This window comes from Salvelinus namaycush, chromosome 25, assembly GCF_016432855.1.
Source record: "Salvelinus namaycush isolate Seneca chromosome 25, SaNama_1.0, whole genome shotgun sequence".
NCBI lineage: Eukaryota > Metazoa > Chordata > Actinopteri > Salmoniformes > Salmonidae > Salvelinus > Salvelinus namaycush.
Genome location: NC_052331.1, coordinates 27,555,306 through 27,578,690, shown reverse-complemented (window position 1 = coordinate 27,578,690; position 23,385 = coordinate 27,555,306). Strand labels below are relative to the sequence as shown.

At 43.5% G+C, this 23,385-nt stretch overlaps 1 protein-coding gene across 1 annotated transcript; it reads right to left on the bottom strand.

The window, feature by feature from the left end:
- Positions 1 to 2,504: 2,504 nt before the first annotated feature.
- On the bottom strand, positions 2,505 to 21,544 carry LOC120020408 (protein SNORC-like). Its single transcript, XM_038964053.1, has 3 exons — positions 20,866 to 21,544; positions 6,070 to 6,240; positions 2,505 to 5,714 (listed from the first exon to the last, which is right to left on the bottom strand). Exons 1-3 carry the CDS (start codon positions 20,939 to 20,941, stop codon positions 5,605 to 5,607), a joined length of 357 nt encoding a protein of 118 aa, XP_038819981.1. The 5' UTR covers positions 20,942 to 21,544; the 3' UTR covers positions 2,505 to 5,604.
- Between the last annotated feature and the right edge of the window lie 1,841 nt (positions 21,545 to 23,385).

Below are 23,385 nucleotides of genomic sequence, written 5' to 3'. Positions count from 1 at the left end.
ACCCCTGGCAAACTAGCTGGAAAATGTGATTGCTTTCAGTTTAGATGTCTCTCACAGTGATTATGGGTCATGAAAGGGAAAAGGGATACCTAGTCAGTTGCACAAATGCATTCAACTGAAGTGTGTCTTCTGCATTAATCCCAACACATCTGAAGGTGTGTTCCATGTGTAAAGACTTTGTTTGGTGCTATCATGATCTGGCAGGAGAGTGACAGCCATGAACAGACAGAAAGGGAAAGAGAGAAAGGCCACAAACCAACAGTAAGAAGTGCCTCTCCAAGCCCATAGAGGTCATAGACTGAGGATCTTCCATAGTTGCCCGGCTACCCAATTCCTTGCTCCAGCCAAAAATCACGCCACGCCCAAAGATGTTAGTTTCTTCTCCGCAATGAATCTGGATGAGTACCTCCCAGACGATTTCTAGAACGCAAACACTTTTAACCGTTCTGATTGGTCCCAGAAACCAATGGGTTGGGCTAGAGCCAGAACATACGTGGGTAAAGCAGCGTTTAGAAAATGTGTCATTGACTTTGATACTCTGATTACTTAGAGATGGTCCAATCACTGATGACTTTTAACTGTGTATATTGCTGGTTATTATTACAGTATAACTACTGTATTATAAGTTGAACATATTACGTTAAGTTTCCAACCATACAGTATGTAGAGCAGCAGTGGTAACAACCTGACATGGGGGAAGTGAGAAAACGACTAGGAATTGAATCATACAGTAGCAGAAAAAGAGTAGAATATATGCACATTAACAGTCACACTGGTATTGAGTACAGTATGAATGGCCATAGTCCTAAGACTGATTGGACTGTGCCAGAGTAAGTGCCCCTCTACAAGGCCTCCCTTAGCCTTGTAAAGTTGCCCATTTGTAAGTTAAGATTTGTTTGTATAATTTTCACTCGAAATTAGTATTTAAAAAGAGTCTGGTTCTTGTGAAAGGGATCAGGGTTGTGACAGCAGTCTGTGCTTAGGCACATTTGAGGTAATTGAGAGTTTCCTGGTTTCAGACCGGAGGCATTGAATCATTGTTGTCATCTGTCATCAAAGGGATTGGAGATGGATTATCATTATTGTAAATGTCATCATACTCCATAAACCTCATAATGATATTAAGAAAAAAAATCAGTAGAAGGAAAATCATTGACAGTCAATTAGATTGCCAGTCAAAATCTGCTAAATAGATTTTATTTTACAGCCCCGCCTAATGCAATGTTGTTTTGACACTTGATACCCCCTGTCCGGTTTCAACTGTTCTGCCTGCGGCTATGGAACCCTGACCTGTTCACCGGACGTGCTACCTGTCCCAGAGCTGCTGTTTTCAACTCTCTAGAGACCGCAGGAGCGGTAGAGATACTCTTAATGATCGGCTATGAAAAGCCAACTGACATTTACTCCTGAGGTGCTGACTTGCTGCACCCTCGACAACTACTGTGATTATTATTATTTCACCATGCTGGTCATTTATGAACATTTGAATATCTTGGCCATATTCTGTTATAATCTCCACCCGGCACAGCCAGAAGAGGACTGGCCACCCCTCATAGCCTGGTTCCTCTCTAGGTTTCTTCCTAGGTTTTGGCCTTTCTAGAGAGTTTTTCCTAGCCACCGTGCTTCTACACCTGCATTGCTTGCTGTTTGGGGTTTTAGGCTGGGTTTCTGTACAGCACTTTGAGATATCAGCTGACGTAAGAACGGCTATATAAATAAATTTGATTTGATTCAACTTTTGTCGGTTACGCAGATCATACTATGGGACAATCTCAATTGCATATTATTGCATCCTCCTTTCTTCTCGCTCCTTGCCTCCTTCTCAAACCCCATTAGATGAAAAAGACAAAGACCGAGGTCCCGCCACTCTGACCTTCTCCAATGGGTTTTGAGAAGTAGGCGAGGTGAGGATAATGTAATTCAGATTCTCCCTATGTTGTCGTTGGATGATCTTCCATGCCATTTAGTTTGTTTTCCTTAGAGAAGCAGCCTTTTGCCTGGTGTGTCATTCTAACCTTCGACCCTGTCTGTGTCCTGGACCTGGGTTGTGCTCATTAGGGTACACAATGGTTAAACGAAAACTTGCATTTCTTATTGAACACAATCTGGTTGACAGGAGTCTGTTTCAAACCAGAACCCACAGAACCAGCTCTAGTTCTAATCTAGAACCCCGATGGGATGTACAGTACTTGAATTGTGTGTTGCAATGACTCATTGTTCCCGTTTCACTGAGACAAACTGAACACCTACTGTATGTTGTCTAGCTAGCATATCCAGCATTGAGCACCTGTGAATGACTCACTCCCACTCTTCAGTGTGTATTGCATCAGTCCAATATCAGATATATCCTGTTTAATTCAGTGTAATGAAACTACCTGTTTGTACTTTCATTTTCTATTCCCGACCTTACAAATAAAAAATACTGTACCCATATACATTTTTAATGTCAAGACGAACTAATATTATAACTACTATTTGGTTGTACAAAGGGATTTTTACATCTTTTATTTTTTATTTTTTTAACCAGACCGTTCAAACCAGTGATATTATTACCTTAAATAATATTTGTTTCACAAAAGCATTAGGGCTCAATTATACCAAACCCACATTGCAGTATTTATGCAGTAGCTCTTTTTCCATCGTCATATTAACATAGACTGGTCTTGGGTACTGTATAAAACCTGCAACTACACCAGGGCGATCCTCCTCAGGACTGCTTTCACTTTTCAGAATTAGAAGTGTGGGCACGGGATGAATACTGTAAATAAAGACACCTCGTAAACATTTCCATGGCGGGTTTTAATGAATCCCAGCCTTAGTTAGTCGTTTGGTATAAGGCCACAGAGGAATACAGAAAATGGTCATACTGTGACATAACACATCAAAAAGTATTGTCATTCAGTTGTCCTGTCTTTTTAGACCAGAGGTTAAAATGTGCTTTGCAGGTTAAACAAACGTATTACCCTGTTTATGTTGATTTATTGAAGCATGTTCATCTTAAAATATTAGATTTTTGGGTCAGTATGGGTCACTGTAAATAGGCAAACGTTCCTTTTTAACACCTATTTGCCAATAAACAGTAACACATTGTGGGCATTGGGGAAATAAATCTGGCATTTTGTATAGTAGCCTGCATTTGGTAAATTATTTCATTCTCATTCTATTGTCAATAACACTTGCCTTTTAAGGCACTCAGTATTACTGCAACATAATGAACATGGTGGAATAATCTTCACAAAGACACACTCATCACACCCTTTCATCCACAAGACAAACAAAAACTGAGACAGGATACACTAACCCACAACATAACCGTCAGAAAAAAAAAGACTTCTACAAAAACAAATCACAATGCTCGACAAAACACTTGGACACACAATTGTAAACTACAGATCATTAATAAAGTAAATAAGGTTTATGTTTTGGCGGTGTCCGAGGTGGAACTGAGTTGGAGCCTTCAAATCCGTGAGCAGCTGCTCTTGCAAACATTGTCAGGAAGCCACATCTGCCCACTCGAGTTAGAAGTTCAGAACAAGAAAGTATAGGCTATATATAATTAAGCCCAAACTGAAAAATCACTAAACCAAATAATAAGGATTTCTAGCGTCCTAATCTAGTTCACATTCCAGTGTTCAAATTTGTGGCTGGCTCATCACAGCATCAGGCCCAAGTGGCTGGCTCATCACAGCATCAGGCCCAAGTGGCTGGCTCATCACAGCATCAGGCCCAAGTGGCTGGCTCATCACAGCATCAGGCCCAAGTGGCTGGCTCATCACAGCATCAGGCCCAAGTGGCTGGCTCAACACAGCATCAGGCCCAAGTGGCTGGCTCATCACAGCATCAGGCCCAAGTGGCTGGCTCATCACAGCATCAGGCCCAAGAGGCTGGCTCATCACAGCATCAGGCCCAAGTGGCTGGCTCATCACAGCATCAGGCCCAAGTGGCTGGCTCAACACAGCATCAGGCCCAAGTGGCTGGCTCATCACAGCATCAGGCCCAAGTGGCTGGCTCATCACAGCATCAGGCCCAAGTGGCTGGCTCATCACAGCATCAGGCCCAAGTGGCTGGCTCATCACAGCATCAGGCCCAAGTGGCTGGCTCATCACAGCATCAGGACCAAGCCAGGGCAGAGGCAGTGCTGACAATTTATTACAGGAATCATGAGGATAATGCACTTTTTGTTTGACCAAATCATGGCTTTAGCCGGCCAATAAATAGGATGTTTTGAGTGATGTGACAATGCAGAATGTGCTCTTTATACGTTTCAAGGCATCCCTTCCATTTTGTTTTTTACATCCATGATCTTGGCTGTCTAACTGATGACAGATTCGGCGCAGGTCTCTTTGCTGATGACGCGTTCGACTTTCAATGTGAGTTTGCGTGATCTCAGCTCAGCCTATCAGAAAATCGAGGTGGCCCATCTTGGTAAGGGGACCAGCCGTTGCCCACTGATCAGCCAAAGGCTCATTACAGATTAGTATAACAGATACATTGTTCAAAAATCTTTAAGAAATCTTGACAGGCCCATGGCCTATCGGCCATGTCACCCTCTTCATTGTTTTATTTTTATATAAAACAAATATTTTTGTCTGTGTCAATTCAGACCAACCCACCTGACAAAAAAATGGTCTATCCCATCTGACATTTGCCAGAATTGTCAATCCACCCCTGCTGCATTGGATTTCTCTTAATGTGACCAAGGGAGATGTCTGCTTTAGGTGTAATGCCTGGAGCCACTAGGTTTGACAGCTCTAATGCAGTTCCACCTCTGACACTATCCGCTATGCGGATGTTGGCTAAAGCGGATCTGATTGAATCTAGCCCTTAAATATTAAAGCTACAAGTAACTTCCAAAATAAAGGAAACACCAACGTAAAGTGTCTTAATAGGGCGTCGGGCCACCATGCGCCAGAACAGCTTCAATGCACCAGATTCTACAAGTGTCTGGAACTCTATTGGAGGGATGCAACGCCATTCTTCCATGAGAAATTCCATAATTTGGTGTTTTGTTGATGGTGGTGGAAAATGCTGTCACAAGCACCACTCCAGAATATCCCATCTGGTGACAGACGGCCATGGCATTTGGTTTACATCGTTTGCGCATCAAACCACTCAGTGACCACTTGTGCCCTGTGGATGGGGGCATTGTCATCCTATGGGGGCATAGCCATGTTAGCCAAAATAATGGCCTGATCAGCATTTTTATACACTGGAAGAACCTGCCCGTCTCTGTTGTAATCTTATTGGCAAATCCTAACTTCCACTTAAATCAATTTTGACTTGAGTGGAAGCTAGGATTGACCCTTTAGCAACAAGTGGACATGTGTGCCAACATAAACAATATGATTATAGTAGCTAGAGTCTGAAGGAAATTCATTGTCGGTTGTGCTTCAAGGCCAAAGGGACCTGCCACATTATATTAGAGCATCCAGGGGTTATAGAAGGGTTGTCACATTCACAATATGTGTGCGTATAAGAGAAACTGAGCAAAAGTGAGAAGAGAGAGAATGGGCAAGAAAGACCATGAAGATAGATGAATAAGAGAGAGAAGTGGAGGTAAGAAAAGTGTGAGAGATTGAAAGAGAGGAAGAGGAAGTTGTGGCTCTAGGAAGCGATGAACTTCCTGAGTGTGATGACAATGAGGGCGAGGAGGACTGAAGCCCCCAGGAAGACAGCGATGACAATAGCTGTGATGGCGCCCGGGCCCAGGACACCTGGACACACATAGTACATGCAACAGGCAAAGGTTAGATCACCAACCTGACACTAGTGTATAAACCATGATTGTCAAGTCAAATTCAAAGTAAAATTCTATTCAAAGTGCATGTAGCGTCTAAATACAATTGTATGGTTTATTACCAATTCATTAAATTTAAAGGGGTTGTGTGGAGCAACTAATAGACACAAATAACCCCACCACTGTGCTTTCACCAATGGCTCTTGCCATGAAAATATTGTCAGAATATATTATGTTCTTAATCCTCTGGGTACAACCAAAATTATTGATATTAATAAACTGGTGATGGGAAATGTTCTGAAAAAATGAATGACATGAAGTGCCTGTCTCACCTTCCTCCTCATCCATGGCCTGTGAGTGGGTGGTGTCCTCATACTCTAAGGTTAATACTCTCTCCGTCATATCCTTGAAGGGATCTTTGGTGGTGACGTCATATGCCCCGCCACCAGACAGTGTGTCCTGGTTGTCTCCTTGTAAAGTTGGCGTGGGGTCTTCCACGGTCTCTGCGAACAACAACCGTGTGTGTTCACAATTTGAGCATGTTTGTAGACGAGTCTAAAGTGCCTTCAGAAAGCATTCATACACCTTGCCTTATTCCACATTTTGTTGTGTTAGAGCCTGAATTCAAAATGTATTATATAAAATGTAAATCACCCATCTACACACAATACCCCATAATGACAAAGTGAAAACATGTTTTTAGAAAATGTTAGCAAATTTATTGAAAATGAAATAAAGAAATATCTAATTTTACACCCTAGTCAATACATGTTAGAATCACGTTTGGCAGTGATTACAGCTGTGAGTCTTTCTGGGTAAGTCTAAGAGCTTTTCACACCTGGATAGTACAATATTTGCACATTATTATTTAAAAAATTCTCCAGGCTGTCAAGTTGATTGTTGATCATTGCTAGACAGCCGTTTTCAAGTCTTGTCGTAGATTTTCAAGCCAATTTATGTCAAAACTAACTTTTTATTTTAATTTTATTTTATTTCACCTTTATTTAACCAGGTAGGCTAGTTGAGAACAAGTTCTCATTTGCAACTGCGACCTGGCCAAGATAAAGCATAGCAGTGTGAACAGACAACAACACAGTTACACATGGAGTAAACAATAAACAAGTCAATAACATAGTAGGAAAAAAGAAAAAAAAGAGAATCTATATACAATGTGTGCAAAAGGCATGAGGAGGTAGGCAATAAATAGGCCATAGGAGCGAATAATTACAATTTAGCAGATTAACACTGGGGTGATAAATCATCAGATGATCATGTGCAAGTAGAGATACTGGTGTACAAAAGAGCAGAAAAGTAAATAAATAAAAACAGTATGGGGATGAGGTAGGTAAATTGGGTGGGCTATATACCGATGGACTATGTACAGCTGCAGCGATCGGTTAGCTGCTCAGATAGCAGATGTTTAAAGTTGTTGAGGGAGATAAAAGTCTCTAACTTCAGAGATTTTTGCAATTCGTTCCAGTCGCAGGCAGCAGAGAACTGGAAGGAAAGGCGGCCAAATGAGGTTTTGGCTTTAGGGATGATCAGTGAGATACACCTGCTGGAGCGCGTGCTACGGGTGGGTGTTGCCAACGTGACCAGTGAACTGAGATAAGGCGGCGCTTTACCTAGCATAGCCTTGTAGATGACCTGGAGCCAGTGGGTCTGACGACGAACATGTAGCGAGGGCCAGCCGACTAGAGCATACAGGTCGCAGTGGTGGGTGGTATAAGGTGCTTTAGTAACAAAACGGATGGCACTGTGATAAACTGCATCCAGTTTGCTGAGTAGAGTATTGGAAGCTATTTTGTAGATGACATCGCCGAAGTCGAGGATCGGTAGGATAGTCAGTTTTACTAGGGTAAGTTTGGCGACGTGAGTGAAGGAGGCTTTGTTGCGAAATAGAAAGCCGACTCTAGATTTGATTTTGGATTGGAGATGTTTGATAAGAGTCTGGAAGGAGAGTTTGCAGTCTAGCCAGACACCTAGGTACTTATAGATGTCCTTATATTCTAGGTCGGAGCCATCCAGGGTGGGGATGCTAGTCGGGCGTGCGGGTGCAGGCAGCGACCGGTTGAAAAGCATGCATTTGGTTTTACTAGCGTTTAAGAGCAGTTGGAGGCCACGGAAGGAGTGTTGTATGGCATTGAAGCTCGTTTAGAGGTTAGATAGCACAGTGTCCAAGGAAGGGCCAGAAGTATACAGAATGGTGTCGTCTGCGTAGAGGTGGATCAGGGAATCGCCCGCAGCAAGAGCAACATCATTGATATATACAGAGAAAAGAGTCGGCCCGAGAATTGAACCCTGTGGTACCCCATAGAGACTGCCAGAGGACCGGACAACATGCCCTCCGATTTGACACACTGAACTCTGTCTGCGAAGTAGTTGGTGAACCAGGCAAGGCAGTCATTAGAAAAACCGAGGCTACTGAGTCTGCCGATAAGAATATGGTGACTGACAGAGTCGAAAGCCTTGGCCAGGTCGATGAAGACGGCTGCACAGTACTGTCTTTTATCGATGGCGGTTATGATATCGTTTAGTACCTTGAGCGTGGCTGAGGTGCCCCCGTGACCGACTCGGAAACCGGATTGCACAGCGGAGAAGGTACGGTGGGATTCGAGATGGTCAGTGATCTGTTTGTTGACTTGGCTTTCGAAGACCTTAGATAGGCAGGGCAGGATGGATATAGGTCTGTAACAGTTTGGGTCCAGGGTGTCTCCCCCTTTGAAGAGGGGGATGACCGCGGCAGCTTTCCAATCCTTGGGGATCTCAGATGATACGAAGGAGAGGTTGAACAGGCTGGTAATAGGGGGTGCGACAATGGCGGCGGACAGTTTCAGAAATAGAGGGTCCAGATTGTCAAGCCCAGCTGATTTGTATGGGTCCAGGTTTTGCAGCTCTTTCAGAACATCTGCTATCTGGATTTGGGTAAAGGAGAAGCTGGGGAGGCTTGGGCGAGTAGCAGCGGGGGGGGGTGGAGCTGTTGGCCAAGGTTGGAGTAGCCAGGAGGAAGGCATGGCCAGCCGTTGAGAAATGCTTGTTGAAGTCTTCGATTATCACGGATTTATCGGTGGTGTTACCTAGCCTCAGTACCGTGTTACCTAGCCTCAGTGCAGTGGGCAGCTGGGAGGAGGTGCTCTTGTTCTCCATGGACTCCATGGACTTTAGGCCACTCAGGAACATTCAATGTAGTCTTGGTAAGCAACTCCAGTGTATATTTCAAATCAAATGTTATTGCGAGGGTAGCGAAATGCTTGCGCTTCTAGTTCCGACAGTGCAGCAATATCTAACAAGTAATCTAACAATTCTACAACTACCTAATACACACACCTAAGGGACAGAATAAGAGAATACGCACATATTTGGCCTTGTATTTAAGGTTAATGTCCTGCTGAAAGGTGAAATCCTCTCCCAGTGCCTGTTGGAAAGCAAACAACCAGGTTTTCCTCTAGAATTTTGTCTGTGCTTAGTTCGATTCCGTTTCTTTTTACCCCCCAAAAAACTCCCTTGCCGATGACATAACATAGTGCAGCCCTCACCATGCTTGAAAATATGAAGAGTGGTACCCAGTGATGTGTTGGATTTGCCACAAACACAACCCTTTGTATTCAGAACATAGTTAATTTCTTTGTCCTTTTTGTTGTTGTTGCAGTATTACTTTAGCCTTTTAGCAAACAGGATGCATATTTTGGAATATTTTTTATTTTGCACAGGCTTCCTTCTTTTCACTCTGTTATTTACGTTAGTATTGTGGAGTAACTACATGTTGATAAACCTTGCTCAGTTTTGTCCTATCACAGCCATTAAACTAACTGTTTTAAAGTCAACATTAGCGTCATGGTGAAATCCCTGAGTGGTTTCCTTCCTCTCCGGCAATTGAGTTAAGAAGTATCTTTGTAGTGACTGGGTGTATTGATACACCCTCCAAAGTGTAATTAATAAGTAGACTATTCTGAATCATTTCATTTATTTCTGAACAGACAGGAGTAGCCTAATTCTATAACTTTGGCAAATGTATTTGAATTTATCAGGGGTACTGCAGCCCCTCCAGAACCCTTCTCGCGGCTATGGTTCTATAAGGAAATAAATGATCAAGTGCAACGCTGGAGAGATGCATTGCTGAGAGAGATCATAAAGTGAATCTCATTCTAGTTATGTGAGAGATAAAAGGCCCACTTCTCACACAGCCACACAATGGGGGTCTCAAACATAGGTTACAAAGTTGTACAAACCATAAACCCGAATAAACTCTTAGAATAGAATATCAGGCCCGGGGCTGAAAATCGACTTTTCCACAAATTAACAAAGAGTCAACTCGAATGAATTTTAATCACTTTTAATATAATTTTTACATTACAAAAAGTGAAAAAGATTTTTTCAGCCACTAGATGTACTGTATCTGGCCAAACAGGTTCTGGAAAGAAACAGTCCAAAACAGAGAGGTGTCGGATCCTGTTCTGGCAGGATCCGGCTCATATTCAGCACTGGATTGAATATTCAAGAAATTTCAGCCTATCATTTTTAATTTGTAAAACATTTCCAAATATGTAATTCCACTGACATCATGGTATATTTAATGTTTTTTACCCCTTTTTCGTGATATCCAATTGGTAGTTACAGTCTTGTCCCATCGCTGCAACTCCCCCCCTACAGACTTGGGAGACATTATGGGCTATTGTGTATAGGCCAGTTACATCAATGTTATCCATTTTAAATTCAGGCTGTAACAACAAAATGAGGGAAAAAGTCAAGGCGTGTGAATAATTTCTGTAGGCACTGTATAAACTGTTCAAATGTAGCATTGTGTACATATTTGTAGTGCAAAACATAACTTGTACAGATCTCTTCAGGAAATAGATATTCTACCCTCAATGGGACTACCTGGTAAAACAACGGTTAAATAAAACATTTCCCTGAGGGTAACTGAACAAGCTCAGTCAGACCTGCAACTCTCTAGACTTTAAGTTGCTATTCACATACTATACGCTGGATAAAACCAACCCTGGAGAAAGAGTGTGAACTGAAAATATGACTCATGTTATATTACACATATTACAGTAGCTTTGCTAATGGCTGCTAATATATACGAATTTAGGAATGTAAGCTACTGTATGCTCTTCTATCAGAGAGCCAGTGAGTGACAGAGCTCTGAATGTAAGATACTGAGTACAGAGCTACGTATTAGCCCCAGTCTTTGATGCTACAGTGGAAAGTTGCTAAGCTACTAGCTTCTCTGCGAGCAGCCTCAGACCAGGGCTTGAAAGGATGTCTTCGTATGGGGATCAACACTCTCTGTACACAGTACAGGTAGCCTCCTCTGTGTGCTCTCTCAACTCCTTCGCACACCTCGCTCCTCTCCAGCTCTCCCCATTCTGCCCCTCTTCTCTTCTCACTGTACACATCTCCTCTCCCGCGTCTCTCACCCCTCACCCACATTCCACAGGTCCTAGCATGGAAGTGCTACACGACTTTTCACACTTTCATTGCAGCCATGGAAACATGATCCAGATCTCTTAAACATCCCTCTCTCTCTCTCTCTCTTACTACCCCAGTAGAGGAGAGTGAAGGGCCAAGAATAGTAAAAGTGGATTCTGGATAAGGCCAATTGAAGTTACTAAACTGCGACTTGATTTGCTTCAATGATCTGAGAAGGGGTTTTGTGTTAAGTGCACAGCTGAGTGAGCTTGACTTTTTAATTGAAAGGAACAGGGAAAATTCGATCCCAAATCTACAAAGAAAAAAAACGTCCACACACACACACACACACACGTATGCACGCACAAGTGCAGACTTTAGGAAGTTGGAGGCACCTTAATTGGGGAGAACAGGCTTGTGTTAATGACTGGAGTGGAATGGTATCAAATACATCAAACATATGGTTTCCAGGTGTTTGATTCCATTCCATTTACTCCGTTCCGGCCATTATTATGAGCTGTCCTCCCCTCAGCAGCCTCCTGTGGTGCATGTGCGCACACACACACAAGCCCACCTATCCACTCAGACTTACAAATCCTACCCGTGCTCACGCTACACATACCAACAAAACCATGTACCAAAAATATTTAAACACAACAGACATAATTTACCGTTCAGTTATAAAACCGCCCACTCTAAACCTTACTGAACTCTGACAATCTCACAACCAAGCATTCCCACCATAGCCGTGGGAAGTAGGGGTGCAAAAAAAACAACCCCCCTCCCCCCCAAAAAAAACAACCTCCCTCGGCTATGATTCCCACTCAACCTTGCCAATACGTTTAATTTGATAATCTCGAAAATACACATAACCAAACGTATCACTTCAAAAGACTCTCTCACATAGCCACATTCAATTCCAACTATCAAAGATAAAAATAGAATAATGTCCAAAGACTTGTAGGCCCATCACTATGATTCCAACATCACACACAAACTCCGATAGCCAACTCTGTTGGTGAGGGCCTGTGTCCTGTGGATGAGCCGAGCAGAGGGCGGTCGGAGTGGGTATTTCTGATGCTGCTGTGTGTGTTGGTTGACTCATGTGTTAACGTGTGGCTTCCTGTGCAGGGGCTGGCTGCAGGTACAGAGCCCTGGGCCCCTGGCCAGCCTTGCCATCAATGAGGCCTTCAGCCTGTGGCACAAAAGGCCGCTTGTGCGGTCATGGAGGGCGGCTGCAGGTCTGCAGTAGAGGCAGGCTCCAACTGGTAACGGCCGGCCAGGCTCAAACCTAGAGTAGCCCAGCCCCTAGACGTCAAACAAGCTTGTTTATCAAATTGTATGAGTTTGTGTGAAAAGGTTGTACCTCCTTGGACAGCTTGGTTGACTGAAGACAGAGAGAAAAAGGTGCTGCGATGTTTTTCCATTGGTGTTTGTTCACCTCATCAAGGAGGGCAGGAGGAGTTTGCTTCTCAGTAAATTTCCAGTAATGGCTCCCATTTGTAACCGCAGCGCTACCATTGGCCAGCTAAATAATCTCCATCTACTACAGATTGACACTGAGGTATATCATGACGCAGTTTCCAAAGGTGTTCTTGCTATTAGTTTCAGGTAATTCCAGTCTACAAAATCCTTCTACAGATGTAGGATGTTCATTTGATCAACCTGTTGCAGAATAACTTTTGTAAATTTCAGACTTGATTTTCCCTTACGAAAAATGTATCAACCCATAATTTTTCCCCCATTAATTAGAATCTATTTAATTCACATTTCCAGTTGCTGCAGGATTATTTTCCTGCTGTAGCAAACTGGCTTAAATTAAGATCATATGGATCTTATACATGGATCTTATATTGGTACCCACGACCAGTCGGTCATAAGACATTAACATGGGTCTTACATCTATGAGGCAAGGAAACACATAGGCTCGCTGTCACTCATTGACATTAGGTGGGCATTTCCAGTGTGGCAGTTAAACTGTCTGTGATCACAAAGGCAGCGAAATTCGGATTGTTTTTCCACTAAGTGGTCTTTTGACCAATCACATTAGATATTTTCACATCAGATCTTTTTTTCTTTTCTTTTTTTAAGAGCTGATGTGATTCGTCAAAAGACCAATTAGTGAAAAAAATATCAGAATTGGGCTGCCTGTCTAAACCAGCCTCTATGGCATACCACCATGTCTCATTCACCCAGAGGAACAGATCCAAATTTCACTAACATACACAGCTAATCTGCTTCACATCCAAAGTCTAACTCACTGATGACGGAACATGCCATCTCAGTAGTCTCGTGCCTCCTGTACACATCCGATACTGTACTACAGACGTTTGTGGCTTGGACCTCTCCAGTCAGGATTTCACACGGCCTGGAGAGATGACAAAGCTTTCATAACGGGTGTATGTGAACGCCACCCTGCCCGGCACTATCCCCCCCCCCCACCAAAAAAAGGGGCATCACCCATGCCCTCACCCGCTTTGACTTCCTCCTCCTCACAAAACAGGGTGTTAGTTACAAATATCCTGTGTGTTTGTGAGCTTCAGAATTTATAGCAGACCTCTTGTCACCACCTGTAAGCTGGCACAGGTCACAAGTCAGCCAGGAGGGCTCTGGTCTCGGGGGGGGGTACACTTTAACCTCTATGCGTATTCCGACCTAGCATGCTATTCACCCGCTATTAGTTTGGATGGAGATTGAATAAATGAAGGTGTGGCAGAGGTACACTACAAGTCAAAGGTTTTGGAACACCTACTCATTCAAGGGTTTTTCGTTATTTTACTATTTTCTACATAGTAGAAAGGTGATTCAACTCAAGTTGAAAACAACTCACAAATAGAAATGATTACCAAGTGCTAAAACAAGAGTCAACTAAAAGGATCATTAGAGCCAAACAGACATGTTTATGGAAGACAGATCATCAGGAGTGACAATGTTATCAATATGCATGACTTACTGTATATCCACTCAATGCATTTTTCAGTTTGCTGAGTAGAGTGTTGGGGGCTATTTTGTAAATGACATTTGCCGTAGTCAAGGATCGGGAGGATAGTCAGGTTTACGAGGGTATGTCTGGCGGTATGAGTGAAGGAGGCTTTGTTGCAAAACAGGAAGCCGAATCTAAATTTAATTTTGGAGATGCTTAATGTGAGTCTGGAAGGAGAGTTTACAGTCTAACCAGACACCTAGATATTTGTAGTTGTCCACATATTCTAGATCAGAACCGTCCAGAGGAGTGATGCTAGTCGGGCGGGAGGGTGTGGGCAGCAATGGGTTGAAGAGCATGCATTTAGTTTTACTAGCATTTAAAAGCAGTTGGAGGCCACGGAAGGAGTGTTGTATGGCGTTGAAGCTCCTTTGGAGGTTTGTTAGCACAGTGTCCAAAGAATGGCCAGATGTATACAGAATGGTGTCGTCTGCGTAGAGGTGGATCAGAGAATCACCAGCAGTAAGAACGACATCATTGATATATACAGAGAAAAGAGTCGGCCCAAGAATTGAGCCCTGTGGCACCCCCATAGAGACTGCCAGAGGTCCGGAAAACATGCCCTCCGATTTGACATACTGAACTCTATCTGAGAAGTAGTTGGTGAACCAGGTGAGGCAGTCATTTGAGAAGCCATTGATATTGAGTCTGTGCGATAAGAATGCGGTGATTGACAGAGTTGAAAGCCTTGGCCAGGTCGATGAAGACGGCTGCACAGTACTGTCTTTTATCAACGGCGGTTATGATATCGTTTAGGAACTTGAGCGTGGCTGAGGTGCACCCATGGGCAAGTTGCTGCAGGGGGTGCTGAGGTGTTGGCCGGGTTAGGGGTAGACAGGTGGAAAACATGGTCAGCCGTGGAAAAATGCTTATTGAAATTCTCAATTATAGTGGATTTATCGGTGGTGACAGTGTTTCCTATCCTCAGTGCAGTGGGCAGCTGGGAGGAGGTGCTCTTATTCTCCATGGACTTTACAGTGTCCCAAAACTTTTTGGAATTAGTGCTATAGGAAGCAAATTTCTATTTGAAAAAGCTAGCCTTAGCTTTCCTAACTGACTGAGTATATTGGTTCCTGACGTCCTTGAAGAGTTGCATATTGCGGGGGCTATTCGATGCTAATGCAGAACGACACAGGATGTTTTTGTGCTGGTCAAGGGCAGTCAGGACTGGATTGAACCAAGGGCTATATTTAAGTTTTAAAAACCGACGCGTAAAAACCGACGGAGTACTCCCTGACGAAGGCCATGCAGCCGAAACGCGTCGGTTTTTAAAACTTTGTTTCTATTGAACATGCCATACTAATAAATGCATTTTAATTAATTAAATGAAGAGTGCCTTGGTCCTCCTTTCTTTTTGATGACCAATTCACCCCTTTTACCAAAGAGCACCTTCTGTCTACCAAATTTACTATTGTGTACCTTAGTAGCGCTTCCCTTCCTCCTCTTTCTACAAGGGCTAGATCTGTTCCTGGTTCGAATTTTTTTCATAATGGGGCATGCTATTTAAGATGGTGAGGATAGCACTTTTAAAAGAATAACCAGGCATCCTCTACTGACGGGATGAGGTCAATATCCTTCCAGGATACCCGGGCCAGGTCGGGTAGAAAGGCCTGCTCGCTGAAGTGTTTTAGGGAGCGTTTGACAGTGTTTGACAGTGATGAGGGGTGGTCGTTTGACCGCGGACCCATTACGCACGCAGGCAATGAGGCAGTGATCGCTGAGATCCTGGTTGAAGACAGCAGAGCTGTATTTAGAGGGAAGGTTGGTCAGGATGATATCTAAGAGGTAGGTTCCTTGATAATTTGTGTGAGATTGAGGACATCTAGCTTAGATTGTAGGACAGCCAGGGTGTTAAGCAAGTCCCAGTTTAGGTCACCTAACAGTATAAACTCTAAAGATAGATGGGGCACGATCAATTCACATATGGTGTCCAGGGCACAGCTGGGGGCTGAAGGGGGTCTATAACAAGCGGCAACGGTGAGAGACTTGTTTCGGGAAAGGTGGATTTTTAAAAGAAAAAGCTTGAATTGTTTGGGCACAGACCTGGATAGCATGACAGAACTCTGCAGGCTTTCTACAGTAGATTGCAACTCCGCCCCCCTTTGGCAGTTCTATCTTGTGGGAAAATGTTATAGTTAGGGATGGAAATGTCAGGATTTTGGTGGCCTTCCTAAGCCAGGAGTCAGACACCGCTAGGACATCCAGGTTGGCGAAGTGTGCTGAAGCAGTGAATAAAACAAATTTAGGGAGGAGGCTTCTAATGTTAACATGCATGAAACCAATGCTTTTACGGTTACAGAAGTCAACAAATGAGAGCGCCTGGGGAATGGGAGAGATGGGGCTGCAGGGCCTGGGTTAACCTCTATATCACCAGAGGAACAGAGGAGGAGTAGGATATGAGTACGGCTAAAGGCTAAAAGAACTGGTCGTCTAGTGCGTTTGGAACAGAGAGTAAAGGGAGCAGGTTTCTGGGCGCGAAAGGATAGATTCAAGGCATAATGTACAGACAAAAGTATGGTAGGATGTGAGTACAGTGGAGGTATGCCTATGCATTGAGTGACGATGAGAGAGGTTGTCTCTAGAGGTACTATTTAAGCCAGGTGCGGTCACCGCATGTGTGGGGGGTGAAACAACAGGGCTAGCTAAGGCATATTGAGCAGGGCTGGAGGCTCTACAGTAAAATGAGACAAAAAATTACTAACCAAAACAGCAATAGACAAGGCATATTGACATAAGGGAGAGGCATGTGTAGCCGAGTGATCATAGGGTCCAGTGAGTAGCTACGCGAGCTGGAGGCACGGAGATTCAGACAGCTAGCAGGCCGGGGATAGCAGCAGGCTAGCAGATGGGCCTCAGGGGGACGTCGCAACGGGGGAACCTGTTGAAACCCCCTCGGACGGTTACGTTGGCAGACCAGTCGTGATGGATCGGTGGGACTCCGTTTCGGCAACAAAGGGTCCAGGCCAATTGGCAAAAGAGCTATTGAAGCCCAGGGATTATCTGATGGATTTCTTCGGCTAGCCGGGAGATGGGCCTAGATTTGAGGCTAGCTCCAGGCTAACTGGTGCTTGCTTCGGGACAGAGACGTTAGCCAGGAGTAGCCACTCGGATAGCAGCTAGCTAACTGCGATGAGCCGGAGTAAACGTTCAGAGCTCGCGGTAGGAATCCGGAGATGTGGTAGAGAAATAGTGAAGAAAAGCATTCCGATATGCTCTGGGTTGATATCGCGCTGTGCAGGCTGGCAGGAGTTGACCGGGCTGAAGCTGGCAGATGTCCCAGTTAACTTCTTGGCGCTACAGATCCCGTTACCGGGATCATTTTCCTAAACAACCAATGAATTGCAGAGCGCCAAATTCAAAAATAATCCTAAAAATATTATAATCATGGAATCACAATTGAAATATACCAAAACACAGCTTAGGTTGTTGTTAATCCACCTATCGTGTCAGATTTTGAAAATATGCTTTACAGCGAAAGCAATCCAAGCGTTTGTGAGTGTATCAGTCAATGCTAGAACAGTTAGCCTTATATTAACTTGGTCACGAAAGTCAGAAAAGCAATAAAATTAATCGCTTACCTTTGATAATCTTCGGATGTTTGCACTCACGAGACTCCCAGTTACACAATAAATGTTCTTTTTGTTCGATAAATATTTGTTTTATAACAAAAAAACGCCATTTGGGTTGCGCGTTATGGTCACAAAACCACATGCTCGTTCCGTTCCTGAAAGGCAGACAAATTCCAAAAAGTATCCGTAATGTTCGTAGAAAAATGTCAAACGTTTTTTATAATCAATCCTCAGGTTGTTTTTAACATACATAATCAATAATATTTCGGGTGGCGCAGTGGTCTAGGGCACTGCATCGCAGTGCTAGCTGCGCCACCAGAGTCTCTGGGTTCGCGCCCAGGCTGGGCTGGGTTCGCGCCCAGGCTCTGTCGCAGCCGGCCGCAACCGGGAGGTCCGTGGGGCGACGCACAATTGGCATAGCGTCGTCCGGGTTAGGGAGGGTTTGGCCGGTAGGGATATCCTTGTCTCAGTATGTAAAATGTAATAAAAATGTATGCACTCTACTGTAAGTCGCTCTGGATAAGAGCGTCTGCTAAATGACTAAAATGTAAAATGTTCTCCTGGAATGCGCCAAAGTTAAATTCATCCGTCGGACTGCCAGATGGTGAAGCGTGACTTGTTGTAAAGGTGGCATCCTATGACTTTCACGTTGAAAGTCACTGAGCTCTTCAGTAAAGCCACTCTACTGCCAATGTTTGTCTATGGAGATTACATGGCGGTGTGCTCAATTTTATACACCTGTTAGCAATGGGTGTGGCTAAAATAGCCAAATCCAATTTGAAGGGGTGTCCACATACTTTTGTATATAAAATGTATGTCTGAATACCAAATACTGAGAAGGAAAAGCGTGCATATGGCATAGATTTCCGAAGTCTGAATCAGCCCCCAGGAGAACAGCCAGTACTATGGCTGGGTCCCAATTCTGTAAAACAGTTTAATTTCCTTGTCTACTTTCCTTTAGAATTCACAAAGATGAGGGCATGGGTCTCTGGGAGGTTAGTACAACGGAGGAGTATTATGGTTGGGTCCAAATAATTCTAAACTTATTTTTTATTTATTTACTTCCCTTCTCAAGAGATGAGGGCTTGGGTCTCTGGAATCTTTGCAAGTGGAGAACAAGATTACTTTGGTTGGGTCCCAATACTGTTAAAACTGTTTTCTTTCCTTGTCTACTTTACTTCGTGCCCACTAAGAGATGAATGAGCTGGATAGGTCAAAAGTTGTAGATTGAGGAAAGAAAGATTTGGTGGCAACGATTTAGTAAGCAGTTTGTATTACGGTCAAGTCAGCAGTCCTAGAGGAAATGAGTGGCACCATGACTGGTATCACTGGTCCAAAACAACATATAGAGCGGAAGTCATTCATACGAGTCATCTTGGAGATTTACTTATCTTGTGGAAAACGGAATGCGGTGGTGCCGATAAAGAATCTGATGCTTGTGAGACCATAGACATTCATCATAAAAGGAACTGCAAATACCTAAAGTAACAAATCATCATAAAAGGAAGTGCAGTTTTAAGAGACAATGCACAAAGTTCCAAGTTCAATGTTAAACTGGACATCATGATCATGCAAATGTAGATCAACAAAGAAACTGCGAGTTCAGTAACTAAATTGTCAACAACACTGTTCATTATCAAACCAACCACCTCAAACTAAAAATGCTTAGATGTTACTATCATTCTGGTGTTATATTTTCCTCACTGCATAGTGACAGTTGTGTACAGGTCATTGTTTTGAGGAAAAAGTGCCATGTTCCTGGTGGCTTGCTGTGGCTCTAACCCTTGACCTGACCCCTAGGGCCTTAATGCTGCTGTGCTGTGTTCCCAAGGCCCTCACAATACCGGGCTTTGTGGAATCCCCTCTTTTCCCATCCCGCTCTTTAGGCTTATCACTCAGGTGTGAGAGTAGGAGACAGACAGAAATGAAGGGAGAGAAAGAGAGGGAAATGGATAGAGGAAGAGAGAGGTAAACAGAGAACTGGAAAGAGGAAAGAAAGAAATGGAGGGATACAGAACTAGAAGACAGTGAGAGAAATAGGGGGAGAGAGATAAACAAGGGGAAAAGAACAAGAAAAACGAGAGGGTGAGATACCTCCAGCGAATCTGTTGACTCCGTATCTAGATCGGCAGTAAAACCACACACAAAGAAGGTACAAAAAGGTTCTTCTAACAAAGCCACTAACACTGATAATAAAAAATAATCAAATAAACCACTACAAATTGCTAGAACTTGGCATAATTTTCAACCATTTTATCAGTGCATTCTTCTGTAGTCAACTCGCAAATACCAGCGTATTTGATATTCTCCTCTCATACCTAACAACTTTCTAAATAAAATGTTCATAAACCCTTATGAATAAGCACATAAAAAGGTTGACAACTCTTGGCAGAGTGAAACCACTGGCAAAATGAGCCAATATTTCAGTTTCAGACAGCTTCTAAACGTGAGGCATTATGAAAGCAAGTGAGTCACCGTGTTTGTCAAAGACTAGCTTTCAGTCTCCAAACTTCCATTCGCTCAAACAACTGCATCATTTAGGGTGAGGGCTCTCGCAACCAGGCCTCTAGATCAATAGTGGAGGGAAATGACACGTATACACACCTTGAGCTCAGCTAAATATGACCATATTTACCCAAAGCCCACTCAATGAGCAACATTCAGAATAATAGATTTTTCTACATTGATTTGAATTCAATTTGAATGTCACTGAAATTGCAGATAATAGAAGACTAGTTGTTGATGTGCTTGTTGGAGTGGATGAAAAGCAGGCAGCATATTTTCTGCCTTCAACTTTGCAACAACTGACTTCAACAACCCTGCATTTCTGGTGGCAAATCTAGTGTTTTTCAACCAACATTGTGTCAATTCTCATCTACTTCTCTCCATAGAAGCCTCAACAACCAAACTATTGTTTCCCCCCAACAATCTTTCCAATCCCTTGACCTTTTGAGGTGAGGTCTGAGTAAGGCAATGTTACGAAACATAAACACACATAACGTAGTAGTAAATAAATGTATCTTAGTGTGGACGGTTTTTAATGCATTCACACTTGGGATATTCAAAAACATGCAAAGACCAATAAATGCATGTATCATATATTATACTCCTTTCCAAGACTAATACAAGGACAACCAGGAGACAACGTCCGGCAGGGAGCTTACCTGAGTGGATGGTGGCTAGCCAGAGGCCTAGCAGGACCAGAAGGACGAGTCTGGATACACTGCTGCAGTTGGCCATGATGGTTCCTGTGTCGACCTAGGACGACTGGACTGAGTCTCCAGAGCTCCTGAAGCATGTGCTAGTGAGGGCTGGATCAAAAAAAGAGGGGAAGAGAGAGGTGGAAGAGGGACTGGGTATGGAGAGAGAAGCTTCTGGATGGGGCAGACTTTTGCGAACACCTCTCATGAAGGCCCACCCACTTCATATTACTCAAACAAGGAGTTGCCTGTAGACGCTGATCCAAGCTCTGTTCCAACTCTTTTCCACCCAAACATTTAAAATTAGGACTGGGGCAGGGTACGCTGATCCTAGATCTGCTCATGGGAAACTTCTAACCAGAGAGTGGAAGACTTTAGGACTGGCCATCGCAACGCCTCCCCTCCCCAACAGTCAGTCCATCGTCCTGTACCTTCCAGTTAGTAGACGTCACTGATACAGGCTCAGATATTTTCTATGGCCAATATACCACAGCTAAGGGCTGCTCTTATGCACGACACGATCCGGAGGTCTGATATACCACAGCTGTCAGCATTCAGGCTTCGAACCATCCAGTTTATAGCCCTGAATGCTGATTGGCTGAAAGCCGTGGTATATCAGACCGTATACCACAGGTATGACAAAACATTTATTTTTACTGCTCTAATTACGTTGGTCACCAGTTTATAATAGCAATAAGGCACCTCGGACAATATACAGTGGGGCAAAAAAGTATTTAGTCAGCCACCAATTGTGCAAGTTCTCCCACTTAAAAAGATGAGAGAGGCCTGTAATTTTCATCATAGGTACACTTCAACTATGACAGACAAAATGAGGGAAAAAAATCCAGAAAATCACATTGTAGGATTTTTAATGAATTTATTTGCAAATTATGGTGGAAAATAAGTATTTGGTCACCTACAAACAAGCAAGATTTCTGGCTCTCACAGACCTGTAACTTCTTCTTTAAGAGGCTCCTCTGTCCTCCACTCGTTACCTGTATTAATGGCACCTGTTTGAACTTGTTATCAGTATAAAAGACACCTGTCCACCACCTCAAACAATCACACTCCAAACTCCACTATGGCCAAGACCAAAGAGCTGTCAAAGGACACCAGAAACAAAATTGTAGACCTGCACCAGGCTGGGAAGACTGAATCTGCAATAGGTAAGCAGCTTGGTTTGAAGAAATCAACTGTGGGAGCAATTATTAGGAAATGGAAGACATACAAGACCACTGATAATCTCCCTCGATCTGGGGCTCCACGCAAGATCTCACCCTGTGGGGTCAAAATGATCACAAGAACGTTGAGCAAAAATTCCAGAACCACACGGGGAGAACTAGTGAATGACCTGCAGAGAGCTGGGACCAAAGTAACAAAGCCTACCATCAGTAACACACTACAGGGACTCAAATCCTGCAGTGCCAGACGTGTCCCCCTGCTTAAGCCAGTACATGTCCAGGCCCGTCTGAAGTTTACTAGAGAGCATTTGGATGATCCAGAAGAAGATTGGGAGAATGTCATATGGTCAGATGAAACCAAAATAGAACTTTTTGGTAAAAACTCAACTCGTCGTGTTTGGAGGACAAAGAATGCTGAGTTGCATCCAAAGAACACCATACCTACTGTGAAGCATGGGGGTGGAAACATCATGCTTTGGGGCTGTTTTTCTGCAAAGGGACCAGGACGACTGATCCGTGTAAAGGAAAGAATGAATGGGGCCATGTATCGTGAGATTGAGTGAAAATCTCCTTCCATCAGCAAGGGCATTGAAGATGAAACATGGCTGGGTCTTTCAGTATGACAATGATCCCAAACACACCGCCCGGGCAACGAAGGAGTGGCTTCGTAAAAAGCATTTCAAGGTCCTGGAGTGGCCTAGCCAGTCTCCAGATCTCAACCCCATTGAAAATCTTTGGAGGGAGTTGAAAGTCCGTGTTGCCCAGCAACAGCCCCAAAACATCACTGCTCTAGAGGAGATCTGCATGGAGGAATGGGCCAAAATACCAGCAACAGTGTGTGAAAACCTTGTGAAGACTTACAGAAAACGTTTGACCTCTGTCATTGCCAACAAAGGGTATATAACAAAGCATTGAGAAACTTTTGTTATTGACCAAATACTTATTTTCCACCATAATCTGCAAATAAATTCATTAAAAATCCTACAATGTGATTTTTTCTCCTCATTTTGTCTGTCATAGTTGAAGTGTACCTATGATGAAAATTACAGGCCTCTCTCATCTTTTTAAGTGGGAGAACTTGCACAATTGGTGGCTGACTAAATACTTTTTTGCCCCACTGTACCATGGCTAAGGGCTGTGTCCAGGCACTCAGTGTTGCGTCGCACTCAGTGTTGCGTCGCCTAATTGCTTAAGAATGATTGGAAATTAGGGTAGGTATGCTCAGTAGGGTGAATTGTTTAGGATATAACCCAAAATTACATCAATGCAGGGAATGATTAAATCAGGAGGGAAAAATAATTTG